At 48.4% G+C, this 20,213-nt stretch overlaps 1 protein-coding gene across 1 annotated transcript in view; it reads right to left on the minus strand.

Moving 5' to 3' along the window:
- The window catches only part of LOC146805860 (uncharacterized), a 224,637-nt gene that overhangs the window by 42,523 nt on the left and 161,901 nt on the right, over positions 1-20,213 (minus strand). The window contains exon 6 of the mRNA XM_085623190.1: positions 10,760-10,884. Coding sequence (XP_085479316.1) covers positions 10,760-10,884 — 125 coding nt within the window. The remainder of the gene's footprint in view (positions 1-10,759; positions 10,885-20,213) is intronic.

The following is a 20,213-nucleotide window of genomic DNA, read 5'->3' on the forward strand; positions in this document are numbered from 1 at the left end:
TTGACCTGTGTACTATGTCGAGGGCAGTGCATAGGCCAATAAAAACGACATAGAGTCGTCTCCCAGAAAATATGACAGTCTTCCAATACAACACCTGCAGATGGAACACTTGTTCAATAGTGCTAGTCAACTCTTTGATCCCTGCCTGAAGGGGAGTCAGAAACCCATTATCAGATGTGGGCAGGTCATGTGAACTCTTTTTAGAAATAGGGATGATTTTGGCGGTCTATGTTCCTGTTAGAAAAACACTCCCACACCGGAAGGGTGGTGGTGTTCTCCCAGACATACACTGTGGTAGCTTGGCTCGAGTGGTCAGGGGTCAGGCACCGTGCTAAGTGTACGCCATACCCACACAATAACCATGCGTGCATCCGTTCCAAAAACGACACTACACCTTAAAAATTATACTGAAAATATATCTCTTTATCTTCTTTTCTCTTAGTTGCTGATTAAATAAATAATAATACAATCACAGTACACAAGGCTTTTCCTGTGGAAGGGTAAGTCAAATAAATAATACTTCAACGATTCAATAAATAAGGTAGATCATAAATAATCAAGGCATAAATATAAGTGCATTACATAACAGGCAATTAAATATTATGAGGCAATAAATACTGCGAGACAATAAATATTGTGCGACAATAAATACTGTGAAACAATAAATACTGTGAGGCAATAAATAGGATGAATACAATAAATACAGTGCTCTCAATAAATAATAAAAGCCAACAGTGACACTTGAAAATCAGTTCACATTCCTGAGGTACTATGGGATGATTTGGCCCAATCTCAGCTTGTAGAGTTTTGGATGACCTGAGGGGTGTACTACTTGGCTTGGTCAAGGCTGAGGCCTAAACTGAGGTAGATCAAGGGGGAATCTAGAGATCTGGCTCTCCCCCACTACACAACCCCTCTGTATTAGTCTCAGCTCACCCCTGGCACTATCAAGCTGGTTCCAGCACCTCTCTAGCCTCTAGGATGGTCTCTTAGGGCTCCACAGGGCCTTAGGCGCCCTCTATTCCACTTACTGCCCTTTTTAATGAAGCTCCGATGCCGCTGGAGTCGTGTCGACGCCGTGAGGCGGCTCCGGTTCGATGTCGGCGGCCTCGGCGCAATGACAGTTCTTGACGACGCCGGTAGGCGGTTCCGGTTCGATGTCGGCGGCCTCGGCTTGATGTCGACCTCCGGTTCGATGACGTCAGGCAGTCTTGGCTCGATGTCGACTTCGGGCGGCTCCGGTTCGATGTCGGCGGCCTCGGCTCGATGTCGACCTCCGGTTCGATGACGTCGGGCAATCTTGGCTCGATGTCGACTTCGGGCGGCTCCGGAGTGCGATCTTCACTCCCGACCTCCGGTGCTCCTTTCCTCGGGTTCCTGCAACTCCGGAGTGCGACCTCCACTCCCGACCTCCGGCACGCTTCACCTCGGTCTCCGGCGACTCCGGAGGGCGGACTTCACTCCCCCGTCGACGCCGCACACTCAACCTCAGGTGACTTTCTCCTCGACCTCTGGTGTCCCCACGACCTCCGTCGGCGCCCTCTCTCGACCTCTGGCGGCTCCGGGTACGACGTCTGCTTTCCAGTCAGCGCCGCTTCTCCACCTCGGGCTCCAGGACTCCAGGCTTCTCGACGTCGGACTTCAAGAAGTTACCAGTAACCAGGTCAGGAACTTGCTGTTCTTTACTTTTAAGGCCTGTTCCTGCTGTCCAGGTCCTTAAGATGGTTTCTCTTGCTTTCTCCCACACAGGGCTCCAGGCTGGGCTCAGTCAGTAGGGACTAGTATCAAGGGTGGGTTTATGGACCCCACTCCAGGCACAAGTTTCCACCCCTGCTGCCTCACTCCATCCTCCTTCAGGTTTCTGCTGCTCTCTCTTCACCAGTCAGGTGCCAACTGCCAACTCCAACTGCCAACCTGGAGATGCCTTCCCAACATTCTAAACCGCCTCCAACTGTCACAGGGTTCCAGAATGTTGCAGAAGGTTCTAGTAGGTTCCAGTGATGTCACAGGTGACAATGGGTGGCCACCATTTTGTGCTCCAGGCCCTCAGACAGAAGTTCCAGGGGTAGATAAAATGGCTCCCTGAATCTGCATCAATACTAAAAAGTCTGGTGGTTCCCAAAAAGGAAAAATTCTAACAGGGTTTGAGGCAAAAGTGGGACAAAATAAATAATGATGAGGAGGGACCACCCAAAGGGCTGACAGGTCTAACAGTTCCCTTTTAATTGCTTGAATAGGTTCAGTCTTACCTTCTCTGCATGATTTATTATACCAGGTTGTGGGCGCGTCCTCTCCAATGTTTGCCCTCATTCAATCACAAAGTGATTCCTCAGGGTTTTAAACATCGATCGTGGGCTTCGGATATCGCACTCAAAATCTCTGGGGCTTCTACTAGCTGGTCCAGAAGCACCAACCCCTCCATGCCATTGGCAGCTAATCTGTAAATCTCACTGATGGACTCCTCGGAGTATTTTAAACAACTTCATTTAACCCTGCTTTTATTACTAGTTTATTATCAGTCTTCTGCCAAGGGGTTCACATTGGAACTAAATTGTGCACTGTGGACAAACTCAACTTGAGAATCAGGGCAGTATGATTGCTCTCAAAGTGGGGGAGAACTATCACGTCAATCATGAGCGGCCACAATTTGACATCCAGCAATTTGTGGTCTATTAGGCTAGTGTGCCTTGGCCTATTAAATGTCTGTTTGCCTAATTTGTCGGAAATTGATCTACCATTGCAGGCCTGAAGCCCCTGATTTAGGTTAAGTGCATTAATTTGAACTGCAGCAGGAGACCATCTCTTGATGAGAGGAATCTCTAACTCGGGGATAGACCAGGCAGCATCTTCGTCTGCCGCAAGGGCCTGGCTGTCCGCACAGGGTTCAAATTGACAACTGAAATCCCCCACACAATTTTCTTTGCAGAGGCTGAGAGTGTGGCTAAATGAATGAATGAATGAATGAGGAGTTTCTTGTATCGCGCGTACTTAGCCCAGTGGGCGTCAAGGCGCCTAGATTGAATACAGCAACTTAAGACCCTACTTAGTCCTATTTAATCATGAGTAGGCCTTCTTAAAGAAATACAAATGCCCATTCGATATATCCACAACTATAGATTCCTTTTGTTCCCAGTTGGTCTGTAATAAATACTATAAATATAGTATGTTACATCTGAGGTCGCTTTCAAACCAAGGCACACAATGTCAGGGGAGACGATATTGATCACTTTCAATGAGCCACATGTGGAAGTTCTAGCTCAAATCATTAAACCCCAGGAGGGCTTGCCCTTCCCAGAGGATGTGGCCACTTTGTAAAAATGTTCGTACCCTACATGATGGAGGGGCTGCGTAGACCATGTCTATTGAAAGATACAAAAGTCATGTTGGTCTATGAATTCACACCAATCGGGAATAAGTAGTTTGGATGACAGCCCAGCTACATTCCAAGAGATAAATTTGGTATGCATGGTCTCCTCAATGTGAACTGTAAGATTATTGTGGCTGAATAAGAGGACCCAGCAGGATCTAGTATCTCCAATAGCTTTGGGTGGGTACCACAAATACTTGGAATGACTTGGCCTAATTCGGCGCTATCCTTTACAATGCCCGGGTTACCATACCCCACAATGGGAATGGTATGCACTACAGCCCCATATGTACCATTTAATTGGGGAATCTTTTTTGGCTGGACTCTTTTAATTCCTTCACTAATATGAGAAAAAAAGACCCAACCAATACTAGTAGTTGGGGTGTTTGTGTTTGACTTACATAATTACTGAACTTTTTCTGTCTCATCATTGGGCTGTGTACGACCGTGTCCATCGCCAGGTTATGTACAACTATGCCCACATTTTCAGCTCCTACATTATAGGTGGTGTATTGCATTCTATTCAGTGGTAACCATAATAAAATGTAGTAGACTGGCCACTAGGTCATTCTAGAGTTTCATAACTTTGGATTCTGGTTTCAAACTGAAAAGATCTCCACAATATCTCCTTCCATCAGGAGCCCATTCAGACTGCCATACTACCTGTTAATAAGAAGTGAACCCTTTGATGAAGCATGCCACCAATAGTGGGTGAGGGCACTGCTTTCTAAAAAAAAAAACACTTCTTGGACAGAGGAGGATATAACGATATATATAGTTATTATAACTTGCAGTTTGGACGGATGCATAGTGGACCTATTTAAAATCCTCGCACTCTTCTTTGCTACTTTTGGTACTGGTGTGGATATTAGACACTTTCTATGGGCATCAGTGGGTGGAGTTCCCATCAGTTCTATGCTCCCCTCAACCTAATAAAACTCAAGGGTTTAAAAGGGAAAAGCATTACGTGTCTAATGGCAAGGAGGGCGGGTAGATGCAAAGTGAAATGGCAGCAATGGAAATTTGGCCTATTTCTGGCAAAGGTTAATGCTGTTCCTTTCACTAACATTGCTAGAAAGTCATCATTTTGCCCGGTTCATCCCCATTTTATGCTGAATGATACTGGTCCTAACTGACTGACTGTCCCCTGGGCTCTGCTAACCAGGCCCAGGGCCAGTGCTATGTTTAAAAAGGTACATGTAATTGGTTACACTTACAATTGGCATTGACAGACCCTATAAGTCCCTAGTATATAATAGGTCTAGGGGATTCAAACTACATACAAGTCCCTAGTATATAATAGGGCATCGAAGTTTAGAGGCCCAGTAGATTTCCTGCACTGCTGAGTGCCTGCTGTCCTTTTAAAGGCACCCTGGCTTTTCAGACTGTTGCTAAAAATAACAAGCATTGGCATAGCCAATAGGTCTCCCCTTTGGGACCTTATAAGTGTTTAGCCATGCAACAGTTGCATAACTAAATACTTATAAGGTCCCAAAAGCGAGACCTATTGGCTATGCAAAGCGGCCCCGAAAGTGAAAGTGATCGCGATCGTGATCACGATCAAACATCAAAGCGGCCGCGAAAGTGAAAGTAATCGCGGTAAAGTGCGGCGTGCGCGCCCGCGCACATGCACTGTAGCTTTAGGCTGGCCTGGTAGCACTTTTTGGAGCCCTCTCAATAAGTCTCGCCAGACCAGCGCATGCGCTGGGTCAGGCGAGACCTAAAAATGTGTGCAACCACAACTTTGTTGGTATGGGCACTTCAAAAGTGACAATCTATCTTTTTTGACGTATTAGGCATCCCCGAGGTCTCATCTAGGTGTCTCAGGGGTGGGGTGGCCTGTAACTATAAGGAGAGACCTTATACAATACGTTTTATATGCCCTGGTGAGGGACAAACTGCTCATTTCATTTTTCCCCATTCCAGATACTTAGCTCCATAGGCTAACATTGCAATATTTTATTCAGGTATAACTATAGCTAGGAAAGGAGAAATATCATTCAAGGACTTAAAAGATTGGTATTGATGAATTCAACAACTTGCCACTGTTGAATTTATCATAACTCGTACAGAATACAAGTTATAGAACTTTCTCTTCTGTAAGCCAAAATCAATCCTCATAGTCATCTTTGCTGATTGGTCAGCCTTAACAGTCTTAGCCAGGCTGCTTTGATTAGGTGATAAGTGGCCTGGCCGGAGCAAAGGTTATCTGATGGAGAGAGCTCTGAAGCTGAGGATGATGAGTCCTGCAGAGGGGGATGGGTAAATCAAACTGAGGTCAAAGAGAGAGCAGACCAGTAAGGTATGCCAGGAGTACCTACCCCCACATACTGTGCCCCAGCTTGATGGCAGGTTTAGGACAGGAATTTGCAGAGGTCAGAGGGAGGAGAGTTAATGGAAATGAGCCACACCATATGGGTTGCTTTAGCTCCCTCTTACTCCTCTGGAGAGAAATCATCCATGTTGGATTATGGAAGTGCATTGCTTTGTGGGACAAGAAGATGACACATTTTGGAGGAATTTGTTATGCTTTTGGGTGGCACCCAGCATCTCACTGGACAGAGGTGCCCCTCTGCTTGTCATCCCTAGAACACTGAATAAATATGTTAGAGCTTGCATAGTCTCTTAGTTCTGCTGGCTGAAACCACACAGAAAAAAGGAGTTCCCTGCTGGAATCTGGATTTACACCCAAAGGCCTGCAGTCTAAATGACTGCACCATCTAGTAATACAGGCCTGGGGACTGAGCCTTGCTTTAAAGAAGGGTTAAGGAGTGGACTCTCTGCAAGCTACAGATTAACAGACCCCAGCTGCATCATCTCCAAAAACAGTCCCCATTCTGGAGTGTGTCCAGTGGACTTTTAAGGATTTGGCCAGATGCATTGTGGGGACTGTGGACCAGAAATCCCAGAGACCATCTAGGAGATTCCAGACCTTTGGATTGGTGAGTTGGACACTTAGAACCTAAAAGGAGACCTTAAGGAAGCACCTCCTGAAGTTTGAAGAACTTTTGTGAAAAAGCTCTATGAGACGACCGACCCGACATCGAGAGTCAAGCCAACTTCCTTCAATTGTGACCCGGTTAGGATCTCAGGTTCAGCCCGCTGAAAGCTCCGTAGCTCCAGACTTCCAGGATCTGACCGGGCCGCTTGAAATGTCAAGCCAGCGAATCCTCTCCGAATCCGGCCTGCTGTGGAGGCTAGAGCGACATATTAAGAAAAAGCTCTAGAAAGGTTTCTAAGTGTGAAGGTACAATTTTGACCAGGGCCTCCTGCTTGTGTATACGACCAGATCTTCATCCCAGACGGCCTTAAACTTTGATTTTGTCCTGGTCAAGCATGACCAGATGTCCCAGAGAGGTGCGATATGTTTTTAAGCACTATAAAGTGGTTAATCGGTTCCCTACATTGGAGTTTTGTCATTTTGGTGTCCATTTGTTCACAAAAATACTTCCCCTCTTTATAAATTGGTGTGGATTTTTATTGTGTATTGTTTTTCATTTATTTGATGAAATAGTGTATTTAAATCCTTTTCACTCCTGCCTCCTAAGTTAGACCTGACTGCTCATTGTCAGCTACCAAGGGTTGAGCAAGGGGCTAATTTACTGAGACCTTTACTAGACCCTATACCATGTTGATGGCCTTATTACTAGTGGTAGGTGCATACTTACTCCTATCAATATCCCGCTTTCCAACAAACATTAATTTTGTTTCAAGGTGCACACACCACACACGAGTAATGACTTAGACCATATATTTACCTCATTTGAGTCAATGTGAAAGGAAAGAATAAAGTATGGTACCATCAAATTGTGCTGCTAAAAGAAGAGAAAATACCAAGTAAGAAATATTATGCTTCTTATATTTTTTTTATCTGTAAGTGCTCCTGTGACTCTACTGTGTATAGTGTCCTGGGGCTATGTGGGTATTTGCACCCGCTTCTCATGTGCCTGGGGCATTTTCATATATGTGGCCCCTTATATAATATAGACCATGGCAGGACACATTTTGTGATAGTGCAAACACAAGGGGGAGTTAGTTCATTGGTAGAGAAACCTTTTCTGTTATGCTGGTGGAGTATTAAAGGGGCAGGCACAATGGCAATGAAGTCATCAGGAGTCGCATTGACTGTGCACTACATATGGAGTTGAGAACAGTGCGCACCCCAAAGGTGCCCTTTGCAACGGTCTAATGAACCGACCTAGACCCTCCATAACAGGCAGATGCAGTAAGGACACTGGACCACCTGCAGTGGGGATGCCTTTCTCCCTAAAAAGAGGCAGATCCACCCACAGAGAAAGAGGCACCTATGATTTAAATATGCAACTCCATACTTTAGTAATTTGCTCTCCTCAATGCAGGGGAGAACTGTGAGAGTTCATGCCTGTGCTGAGGGCAGAGGATTTTTTGTTATAATCAGGCACACTCTCCTGGCCTGCACCAGGTGCACTGTGGTAACCCTGGGCGTAGTCCGCGAAGTAGCACTTCGCGAAGCTATGCAAAGTGCACTTCGCACAACACGAGCTACGCGTAGCACTTCGCGAACTGCGTAGTATCTTGTTCGCACTGTGCCAGATGTCGTTTTCAATTATTGCACAGTGCGGACAAGCAACCGGCACTGTGCAATCATTGAAAATGGCATCTTGCACAGTGCGAGCTGTAGTTTTCTGCTGCTTGAGTAGATTTTTACTCGAGCGGCAGCTTTCTCAACGCGAACTGGTAGTTTCTCATCGCGAGCGGTCGCGAGCATACGTGACCACTCGCAATGAGAAACCTGACCTCCTCGCGTTGGGAATCTCTCCGGAAGGTTTATTTTCCATGCTCGCGATCGCCAACTTGATGTTGCTGATCGCGAACAAGGAAAAAGTCTCGCAGGGATGTCATTTTGCTTGCTCGCGGTCGCCAACTTGACGTTGAGGACCGCGAGCAAGCAAAAAATGACCGCAGCACTACTCAACACTACGCTACGCATGTTTGCACTGTGCTACGTGCAATTCGCGTAGTGCGAAGTAGCGCGAACTACGCGAGCGTAGCGTAGTGCTTTGCCCAGGCTTAGAAAAGAGCAAACGTGCGCCCTATTTATAATTTGGGCCCAGGGTTCTTGGAGCTTACATGTTTCTTATAGAGATGTCAAGTGGACACAGAAAGTTAACTGACACCTTTTTATGAGATAGTCCTTTAAAGTGATCACAGAAGTGAGAAACTGTACATCCCCTAGCTCCTTGCTGGTGGGGAAGGGGTTTTTAGGGCTCATTTTTTCTTTTTTTACAAAGGAGCTCAGGTTTTGTAGATATGTGGGGTCCTTTTTTAAGCAGTGACATAGCAAATTTTAGTGAAGCAGGGGCAGTGGCACCTGGGCCTAGGGGTGTAATGAGCCTCTTGCAACCCAACTATTGCTGCTTTCTAAACTAGAATTGCAGTTGGGCACATTTTCTTGCTAGCAGTAGGGCCCTGGGGCCCCAATGCTGTACAATGTTGCTTGAGACATTGAAAGAGCAGGGGAGGGAGATGTCGAGACTGCTTTTTCTCAAAAGGACAGCCTGTTTCTTTTTCCGGCCTCAGGCTTTGGAGGGATGGCTCAGTGCAGGGGGCAGAAGAGACAGTTTACATCACAGGGTTGTAGCAATTAGAGGTGCAGCAGGCAGAGTGGCATCAAGGAAATACGACATACAAGCCATGGTCACTATTCGCACTGATACTTTTCTGAAGAAATACAAAGGCTTCTAACAAATGCTCGGTCAAGCACAAGTAAAATCTCAAGGGCTTATTTCAAGCTCATTGCGCCACAGTTGCGTCACTTTTATTGATGCACCGGCAGGGCAATGGGCTTCCCCATATTTACAAGGCCATATAAAGTTACCCTGCGTTTCTTTTCATGGCCTTGTAAATATGTTTCCCTTTCATGCATAACTCTGCATGAAAGGGGTATTCCATGGGTGTTGTTGTGGGTGTTCCCATGCAACATGCATGGAACTTGACTCCTTCTCAGATTTACAACATTTTGGAAACCAGGGAATGCATCAGCATTCTGCAGCACACATAGAAAGAGGAAAATGCATTTAATAATTATCTTGTTGCTATGGCTCATTCCTGTCCTTTTATTTTAACTTACTGCAGTGCAGCAGTAAGGCTTGCTGCGTTGCCGTGCGCCAAAATATTGTAAAAAAAAGCCCTCAGACACAAGCTATGTGTCACAGTGTCGTTTTTTACCAGATAAAGTGCCTAATAACCATTAAGATCATTCAAAATGTATTAAAAAATATTCAAATAATTATAGGAAGTGCCTCACATAAGCAACCGCCGTGAGCCGGTTGGCTATTACTCACCATCTGGCTCGCAGTGTCATCTTCGGCACTTTCCTGTAGTCACAAGAGGACCAAGCACCATGCTTATCACTAATGGTGATCAATGTGTATAACTTCTAATTAACATCACAAGAGTAACCACCCCTATAGGTCCTCAAAAAAAGGAAGAAAAAAATGTAATACCTTTCAAAAGAGTGGCATCAGGGCTCAAGTGTTAGAGGGGCCAACTATAACCAAATTACTTCTAATTACCCAAACTATTCTTCCTTGCTTATATTAAGGTCATAGCACCTTTGCTGTGACAGAGTTGTTTTGGGTCTAGCAACGGTCAAGAGGCGTGGGAAATAGAAGCTGTGCAGTCCATTTAAAGAAACATCTTAGTTTTGGCCTCAAAAATATGGCCCAGATGGGGGTATTTGGTTAACTAAGGCTCATTATTTTTTAGCAATAGCAAAGGCGATAGCCTGCTTCACATGGGTTTCTCAGTTGCAGTGGCACTGGGGCCCAGAGGTGGGCAAGACCTACTGAATCTGGGCTTGGAACAAAGAAAGACTGAAGACTTCTGAGAATTTGAAAGAGGAACTGATTGCCCAAAATTGATTGCGTACTTAGATGTGCACTAATCCAAATGCCATGCCTGTATGAGTAGAGTCATGCATCAGTACAATGCTTCTGAAAGATACAATGAGTTCAAATGCAACTAACTATGGGCAACACTTCAATGCATTAAAGAATGACCACAGAGGAGAAGCCGGCAAATCATCACTGTTAATCCCAAGACAGTGGCTTTATAGCAAACCAGATGTGTACTGTTTGCAAAGAAGCAGAAACGACTCCCTTTAATATCAATTTGGAGATTATCTACATTGGTAAACTGTGATCAGTGTCAGTGGACAACGGGAGTCTCTACTTGCAGTTTAATCGTCGAGCACTTCTCAACAAATTTCTGTCATTGTATGATTCGTCCAGTGAGTATGTTAAGATGGCCAAACAATAGTCAATTCGGACAGGCAGACAGAGAATAATAATTCTGAAGGCATAACGTGAAAATTCATGCAGAGGTGGAAGGTAGACACATTGGTAAACCTACCTTTTGCCATTGTTGAATTTCTTTCTTTAAGTATCCAGAAGCTGACATCCTTCTTGGTGCCAAAATGCTTGCTTTTCCAGAGGTTAAAAATATCGCCCTTATCCACCAAATCCATCCGAATACATCTGCAAAAACACGAGGCTTTACTCATTGACCTTCATGTCAGATGGTTGGGAAAACATATTAAACAGCGCTGAAAATGAAATTGTGAATCCATCCTCCCAGAGTGAGAGTCTGTAACTCCTCATGCATCTGTCTTCCTTCTGTACCTCATTGGGATGTCAAAGACAAACAAGTTACTTACCTTCGGTAACGCATTATCTGGTAGACTCTATCTAGCTGCAGATTCCTTACCCTTGAATTTCCCAGGCTTCAGGCTGGATCCAGAAACTTTTGCTGAGCAACATCCCTTGCGTGCGTAGTCGCGTGACTCCATTCAGCTCAGCAAGATGTCGTCGGCTTCAGTTATGACGTTGCTGTGCCAATATAGGTGCACGGACATCAGTACTTTCCTTTTTCCCACATCAGAAACACGGAGCAACGAAGTTACTGATGTAGTCATGTGCAAAACTAGGGCCCTGAAAAGTGGAGTAACCCTAGCCCTAATAAAAATCAGTTCGCAAAGCTGGGAGGCATGTGTGGGTGTTGGACTTGGCCCTTTTTCCCTGAAATTTTTCGCTTTTGTGGGAAATCGCATGTTATGTGAATGCAAATATTGAACACTGTTCAAAGATGTACGCAGACTGAGTTTTCCCATTTACACCTAAAGCTTTGAAAATGGATGCCATAGCTGTGTGGTTGTGCCGTCTGACTGAGCTGGGTTAACAGTCTAGTGGTTATTTCCCAGCAACCCCAGCTTTTGGAGGGAAGCCTGGCACCCAGGGTGCTCTACCCCTCCCCCTAGGCCAGTTAGAACCAATTTCCCCAGACGCTTCTAGAAGCTTCTGGCACTGTCTGGAAGGTGGGGTGAGGGGCGTATAAAGGGCGGAGCTAGGCTGCCATGTGCTCAGTCAGAGGGTGGACCTGAGAGAGAGGGGACCTGCTGCCAGGGGTTACCGCCACATGGGCCTGTGTGCTGGGCCCTGAGCTTACCTACACCCCTCTACTGTCCCCAGGGTGAGGGAAAACTATAGTTGGGGCGACGCAGACCTGGGGGAACCTAGGCAGGAGTTTTAGGTGGTAGGGCCTAGTCAGGGACTTATGCCACTGAAAGTGACAGGGCTTAGGTGCTGCCTTTTAAGTGAGTGAGGGATCCTGAACTAGCCCACTGATCTGGCCCAGCGGGAGGGGAACCCAGGGACAGCCTACCAAGCCTGACTAGGAGCTATCTAGTCACCAACTCAACCTGCTCCCAAGGAACAAACCTACTAAGGGCACCAGATACAACAAGCGCCAAAAGGACGAAGAAACTTACCCAAGAACTTACCACGAGAACTGGCCGCAGAAACTTAACACAGAACTGCTGGGGGATCAACCAGGTACCTGTGCTGTGCCATTCTGCGTTCCCTGGCATCACCTGGGCCCCCTTCCTAGCTTGTTCTGCCACGGGCGTGTGGCCTGCCGCCTCCCAGCCTGCCTGCCCCGAGCTGGGGCATCATTGTGAGAGAGAGGGGGCGCTGGGCGCCAAATCGATCGCCACCCCGAGCTGCAGACCACCCCTTAAGTTCGGCCACCCCCCCGTCGGGGAACCCCAGAAAAAAAAGAGAAATAACTCACCGCCGTGAGATCGTCCCCTGCCATCACCGGGGCCCGCGGAGAAGCCCGGGGCCCCGTCGCTGCCGTCGCAGCCGAGGTAACGCGGCCCCCCAGGGCAGAGAAGGCCGCCGGAAAGCAGCGAAGGCCTCTTTGGGCCGAGACGTCTCGCTGAGGCCGCATAGGTCCGAAGCCGAAGACTCAATTCACCTGACGGGGGCGGACTGCCAAACGCCGCCCCCGCCGTTGCACCATTTGTGGAGAGGGCTGCGCCCCCGCAGACCGCGCTGTCATTGGCGGCTGTGGGCGCGGGCCTCTGAAGCCTGCATGGAGATCCCTGGACTCGTCTTTTAACACCGCGGAGCTCCCCGGCCACGTCTGGCCCGACCGGGAGCCCCGCGCCATCCCCCTCGACCCGGACATCGCCGGGAGGGATACGAGGAGTGCACGCTTCCCCTGCCCCGAGGAGAAGGAGCCGTCAGCAGTGACCCACGAGGATCGTCGGCGAATAAGGTAACCCCCCTGGGACAAGGGCGGGAGGCCCATGCAGAGGCCGGCGCACGCCCTTTCCCCGGGGGGAACCCACTGTCACGTCTGTTGGGACCCGCATCAGTCCGGACGGGGCCCGACACCCTTGAGGCACAGTTTGGGGGGAGTAGTGGAGCCTCAACCCCCGCCCTAAGACGGGCTAAGTGAACACCTCGGAGGAGGAATGAGTGGGGCCTCATTTCTTTTTTGTAAAAGCATTTTTTATTGTTTTCTCAACAACACAACTCCCCAGGGCCCCCGAGGGTACCAACAGGTCACAAAAGAGTATCATATGAGTCCGACTACACAATTATACAATGACATAAATACTCTTCCCTTGTGGGCCCCCCCTCCCCTCCCATCCCCCCTTCCACCCTTGTCAGTGTGCCCCCTACCCCTAGTCTTCCGATGGTAAGCCCTACTCCCGTAACGTATTATTTGCAGGGGTGGTCTGTCCCAGTTCTACCAACTTAAGTGCGTTCCAGGAGCCCTCCCTGGCATGGGTCACCATGAGTGGGGCCTCATACCGACTGCCCTGCGAAGAGTTGCCTCCACTGCCCAGATGGTGACTGTAAGGAGGGGACATGTGTAAGGCCCCCCTTAGATGCCCTGACCGAATGAAGTGTTTAGTGCTATAATTAGCTGCCAGGGTTAGAGCTTTGATTTCTGGCCTAATGTTATGCTATGTGCAGCGCCAGATTTACAGGCCATGGTTGAAGCGCTATTGATTGGCGATGAACAGCTCTATGTTTAGATGCCCGCGTTGAAGTGCCATTGAATTGCTAGGTGCAGCGCTATGTTCATAGGCCATGGGTTTTAAAGCGCTATTGATTCGCTGGGTGCAGCGCTATGTCAAATGCCATGTGTTAAAGCTCTATTGTTTTGCTATGTGCAGCGCTATGTTGAAATGCTCTATTTAAAGCGCTATTGGTTTGCTATGTGCAGCGCTATGCCGAATGCCATGTGTTAAAGCGCTATTGATTTGCTATGTGCAGTGCTTTGCGTAACTGCTGTGTTTGACGCTCCCCAGGATCACCAGGTGTCGCGCTTTGATTCAAGGCCAGGTTTTGATGTTGAAATGAACTGCTAATCAATTCATAATGAAATGCTTTTGATCCTAAGGTTGATCTAGATAAAACTGATTGGTTTTATCCAAACTACTGTGTGATGTCAATTATTGCGTGCGTTTCCTGTCTCAGTGGATGTGTGTGCTGTATGGCCACTTTACACGTAAGCCCTTGAATGCCTACCTGCTTGAGTCACGTTACTCCCTCAGGGCCTGGTGACCCCCGGTCCTACAGTGGGGCTGTAAGGAATCTGCAGCTAGATGGAGTCTCTTCCAGATAATGCGTTACCAAAGGTAAGTAGCTTGTTCATCTGATAGAGAATTCTAGCTGCATATTACTTACCTTTGAATGAGATACCTAAGCCATACCATCTCGACGGAGGGTTGCGGACCAATCCCTTACATTAGTCATGCATGACCGAACGGGCAAAATGATGGTCCCTGCAGACCTGACTGTCCAGGCAGTGGTGTTTTGCAAATGTGTGCAAAGATGCCCACGTTGCTGCCTGGCAGATGTCCAGGACTGGGACACCCCGAGCTAAGGCCGTAGTTGCTGCCTTTCCCTTGGTGGAATGGGCCGTTAATCCCTCGGGGTCTGCTTCTTAGCCAGGACATAGCAGATCTTAATGCAGAGAATGACCCAGCGTGGTCCTTTTCTGCACTGCCGGACCCTTCTTATCTCCCATGTACCCCACAAAGAGTTGGTTGTCCGCCTGGAACGATTTTGTGCAGTCAGGGTAGAATGACAACGCTCTTTTTGGGTCCAGTCGGTGGAGACGCTCCTCCATCTTTAGAGGGATGCAGGGCAGCAAAGAAGGTGGGCAGTTGGATGGATTAACCCAGATGGAATAGGGTCATGACCTTTGGTAGAAAGGAAGTCTGGGTGCAAATCACCACTTTTTCTGGATAAGACATCAGATAGGGATGCGTGCAAAAATAATGCCTGAAACTCACTCACCCTCTGGGCAGATGTAATCGCCACTAAAAAGGCTGTTTTAATGGTCAACAGCCGGAGGGAACATTTATGTAAAGGCTCAAAGGGAGCACATATTAGGTAGGTGAGGACAAAATTAAGGTCCCACTATGGCACAACAAAGGGCGTGGGTAGAAACAAGTGAGCCGCCCTTTTGGAAACCTATGTAAAATTGGAGATTTAAAGAGAGAGGCTGGTCTGGCAGCTGAAAATAGCAGACAGAGCAGAAAGGTAAATCTTGAGAGTTCCCAAAGCAGAGCCCTGCTGGGCAAGGGTCAGAATGAATAAAAGAAGAGTGGAAAGAGAAGCAGAAATGGGGTCACTAGACCTTTCTGTACAGTATAATACAAATTTCTGCCAACTGCAGGCGTATTCCATCTTAGTTGAGGGCCGCCTGGCACCACAACAGCGTTACATATTTCGTGAGGAAGGTCAAAAGATATCAACTGCTGCCACTCAATCTCCACACATGGAGGCACAGAGTTGACAGGTTCAGGTTAAGAAACCTCCCCTGCTGCTACAACAGAAGATCCTCCCGAAGGGGCAGCCTGATCGGAGGGTTGATGCTCGTCTTCAGCATCTCTGGATACCAGACTCTCCTTACCTAGTACCGCACCACAAGGATGACTTCTTCAGAACTTTGGGCAGAAGTGGTATGGGCAGAGAAGGCCTACAGCAGGCCTGAGTTCTACTCATGACGAAAGGCCTCGCCGAGCAATAGCCACCTTGGAAACTCCAGCGAGTATTATTGGTGACACTGAGTGTTCTCTTCAGAAGCGAACAAATCTAACCAAGATTCTCCCCACTGCTGAAAGAGACCTTACACCACCTCCAACTGAAGACGCCTCTCTTGATCCACTAGGAATTGGTGGCCAAGTTCACCTGCTCTGGTGTTCAGAGAACCTGCCAGGTGTTGAACCACCAGGGTTATGCCCTGCTGTTCCTGCCAAGTCCAGGGCCTCTCAACAAAGAGTCCACGACCCCACCCCATGGCAGTGGTGTTGTCCAAGAAAACCTGCATTAACTTCCCCTTGACAGAGGAAAGAAATGCTTTGAATACCATCCGAATCGCTTGAAGCTCCAACAAATTGATGTGGAGCTCTGACTTCGCCGGAGACCAGTGTGCCTTGATCTCTACCTCTCCCAGATTGCCGCCCAATCCCAGAAGTGACACATTTGCCACAACTGAGAGCTCTGGTTGGGGAAGGGAGAGGGGTCTGCCATTGACCCAATCATGGTTCATTAGCCACCACTGCAGATCTCTCGCTGTACCTTCCAAGATCTGGACCATGTCGGTGAGATTTCCTTGATGCTGTGCCCACTGGAACTTCAGGTCTCACTGCAGAGCCCGCATATGCCACCTGGCATGCTTTACCACCAGGATGCAGGAGGCCGTAAAGCCCAACAGCTTCAGAGTCAGTCTCACAGAAATCCAGGATAGAGGCTGAAACATCAGAATCATAACCTGAGTATCCTGGAGTCGCTGCTCGGGAGGATAGGCCTGAAATTGTACTGTGTCCAGAAGAGCTCTGATGAAAGGGAGCATCTGAGAAGGAGGCAGGTGTGACTTTGGCATGCTTATAAAGAACCCCAGGGAATGCAGGAGGTTTGCCGTAGTCTGAAGATGGGAGACGACAGTCTGGGGCGAGGACACCTTCAACAGCCAGTTGACGAGGTAGGGGAAGGCAGACAACCCTAACCTGCTCAGATAAGTTTGACCACCGCCATCACCTTGGTGAACACCTGAGTGGCACTGGTAAAGCTGAAGGGGAGCACAGTGAACTGAAAGTGCTCGTGCCCCACCTTGCACCGCAGATAACGCCTGTGGCGCTGCAGAATGGGGATGCGAAAATACACATCCTGCAGGTCCAACGCTATCATCCAGTCTTCTCGGTCTAGGGCAGACAAGACCTGAGCAACTTGAACTTCTCCTTCTTGAGGAGGAGATTGACGGTCCGCAGATCTAAAATGGGTCACCACCCTTTGTTCTTTCTTGGAATCAGAAAGCAGTGGGAGTAACAGCCACTGCCTACTTCTGACACCGGGACCCTTTCTATAGCTCACTTGGTCAAGAGAGCTGTAACCTTCTCCTGGAGTAATTTCAGATGATCCTCCATCAGCCGTTTCTGTTTTGGCAGAATGGGAGGAGGAAAAGAAATGAAAGGCAGAGAATAGCCCCCCTGAACGATCTGCAAGACCCACTTGTTCGATGTTATGGACCTCCAGTGATGGAGATGATGACAGATTCTCCAGCCAACTGGAAGGGTGTGGTCCTGCAGATTCAGACTCGGAGTGCTATGAGGCTGCGGCTGCCGAGGGCAGTGCGGCCGGCATCTTCTGACTTTCATTCCTTGGTCAGAGCGCACCGGATTCACGTTCCAGCATGGCTTGGGAAGTCTGTGCCGGACGGTCGCTGGGATAGGGCTGACTTGGCTGGAAACCCCTTCCGTTGCCACAAAAGGGGCAAAAAATAGACTGGCCATGAGGAGTAGAAGAAATGCCCATGGATCTGGCCGTAGCTCAAGAGTCTTTGAACCTCACTAGGCTGAATCTGCCTTTTCCTCAAAAAGATGGGTTCCATCAAAGGGCATTTCCATCAAATTAGCCTGAACATCGCCTGAGAAGCCAGTTGTCCTAAGCCAGGCGTTGCGCCTCAAGGCCATTGTCGTGGAAATTGATCTGCCCAGCGAATTTGACATATCAAAGCAACACCGTATGGTGAATTTTGCAGCATCCCTCCCGTCCTTAACTGCTTGGGAGAGCACAGCCCGGGCCTCCTCCGGGACTTGTGGCATCACTTGTGCAACCGACTCCAAAAGGAAGTGGGAGAAACGGCCCATTAAGTATGCGGTATTCACCGACCTCAATGCTAGGCTGGAAGAAGAAAACATCTTCTTCCCAAATGAATCCAACCTCTTGGATTCCCTATCCGGAGGGGCGGAAGGGATGTAGAGACCTGTACCACCAAACTTTCAGCGTTGTGATGTTGGCTAAGGATCTTTGGGCCACCCAGAGCAGGGCGATGGCGGCGTACAATTGTCCGATTCACAGAAGCCCCTGTGCTAGGCTTGGACCACTTGCTTGAAAGGACATCAGTCAATGCTTCGTTAAAGGGCAAAAGGGGTTCCCAGGGTGGAAGCCCCGGGTTGGAGCACTTCAATCAGGAGGTTAGTCCTGACCTGCACTGAGGGTAGCTCTAGTCTGAGGACCTTAGCTGCCATTTTAACCACCATTGCATAGGACGCTCCCTCCACGGTAGCCACAGTTGGTGGAGAGAGCACGCCAGTATCTGGAGAAGTGTCCAGTCCGCTGGCTTCCCCAAGTTCCCCAAACCAGTCTAGCTGCTCTGCAGAGTTATCCTGGTGTTCCAAAGGGGCCATAGACCCCTCCCATTCCTCTCACAAGCCTAGCATATCCTCAAAGTGCTCAGGCGACAACATAGGACCCTGGGTTCAATCGGTGCCGGAATCGGCATCAAGCAATGTCATTCCGATGCTGTGTCATCTGGGATAAGGATGAGGCTGGTGCCGACGGTGGGCACCACTGGCAACGAAGGCACCAACTTTGGGTCTAAAGCCGGAGGAGGTCGCGATGCCACAACTGGCGTCAACCTAAATCCAGGATCGGATCCATGAGGCCCTGCTGTGGCCGGAGCCGACGGTGTCAAACCCAATGGGGCCCCTTCTGACTCTGCGGGCCCCGAGGACTCACCAGAGGGGTAGGCCCGCTCAAATATGCAGCACATGGCCTTGTAAAACTCTTTATTTGAGTGGGGGGTCGCCATGGCTCCCAGAAAGTGAGGGAGGCGTGAAGCCAACCCAGGCTCATGCGCCGCAGAACCGTGCCTAGAGCGTCAGTGCTCCTTACCTCTTTTGTTGATGGATGACAGCCGAGGTGAAGATGAAGTCCGCTTGGACTTCTTCTTCTTCTTGTGCCTCTTCCCCGAGTGTCCTGAAGACCTCGAGTGGAATGAAGTGGGCTTTGGGCTCTGGGAGTAGTCCCACGACCTCCTCTTCTTCGATCGGGACCGGGATGTCCACGGAGTCTCGCTGGACGGTGTCAACTGCTGGGCCACAAGGAGTTTCATGGCCCGCTCCAGCAAGGCATTCAGAGCCATGGCCAGGCAGTCCGAGCACGACTTTGAATCATGGTCACGCTTGAGACACCAGAGGCAGACGAGGTGGGGGCCGGTAAATGACATCATGCAGTGACAGGCACTGCATGGCTTGAACCCTGTCTTCCTCCAAGACATCCTTGCACATAAAAGAAAAAATCTTCCAAATCTGACAAAAAGTGGAGAAAAAGCCTACCAAAAAGCAGCAGAGGGTAGCTGTTCCCAGATCCGCCCTTAACTGGCGCGGAAAGAAAAGAACTGACGTCTGCGCGCCGGGGTGGCTCTATATAGGCACTGTGATGATTTCAGTGCAGACCTTAGTGCATTTGCATTTGTAATAATGTTGCCTTTCTGAAAAGCAGGCTACTGTAACAGAATATCATAGTCAAAATATTGTCTCACATAAATATTGCGTCCTAAGTATTGATTCAAAAGATATTGCCTCAATGGGGGTCATAAATAACATTCACATCCAATGGGGCGACATTTAGATGTCAGACCATATTTCTGGCTATGATAGTCTGACATGCAACCCTCATTGCCCCGCTATACGCCATCAGCTCAGCCGCACGAGTCATTGGGTGAAGCAGTCTGCTGATAGGATGGTTATTGTGGTCTCACTGTTGATGGGTAGGGGTCCCGGGTAGCTGTGGCAAGAGTGTTCTTCATCCTGTTCGGCCCCCGTAGAGCACTCTAAGTGTGGGAGGAATGTGTGCAGAAAGGATAGTCTTAGGTGTGGTTCAGGAGCTCATATTCTGAGTGGTGGATTCACTGTTGTGAATTGGTCTGTGACAGATGAAAAAGTCGTTAGAAATGCTGCCGATAAGGTCCGTTGTATTACGAATATGTTCACTAGTTTGCTTTAATATTTTAACATTTTGTGGCAACTTAATGCTCAATTACATATTTTTCCTTCCCACTGCTTTACCACCTCTCCTTAGTTGGAGCCATGGAGGTTTTCTGTTGTGGATATATAAAAGCCCTACCAAAAACTCTTGCAGTTTTTTCTAAGCAGCACTGGCAAGTGATAGCTCATGGCATATGTATGGTTACCTACAGGCATGCTGTATGGCCCTAAAAT

Source organism: Triturus cristatus, chromosome 8 (genome assembly GCF_964204655.1).
Source record: "Triturus cristatus chromosome 8, aTriCri1.1, whole genome shotgun sequence".
Taxonomy (NCBI): domain Eukaryota; kingdom Metazoa; phylum Chordata; class Amphibia; order Caudata; family Salamandridae; genus Triturus; species Triturus cristatus.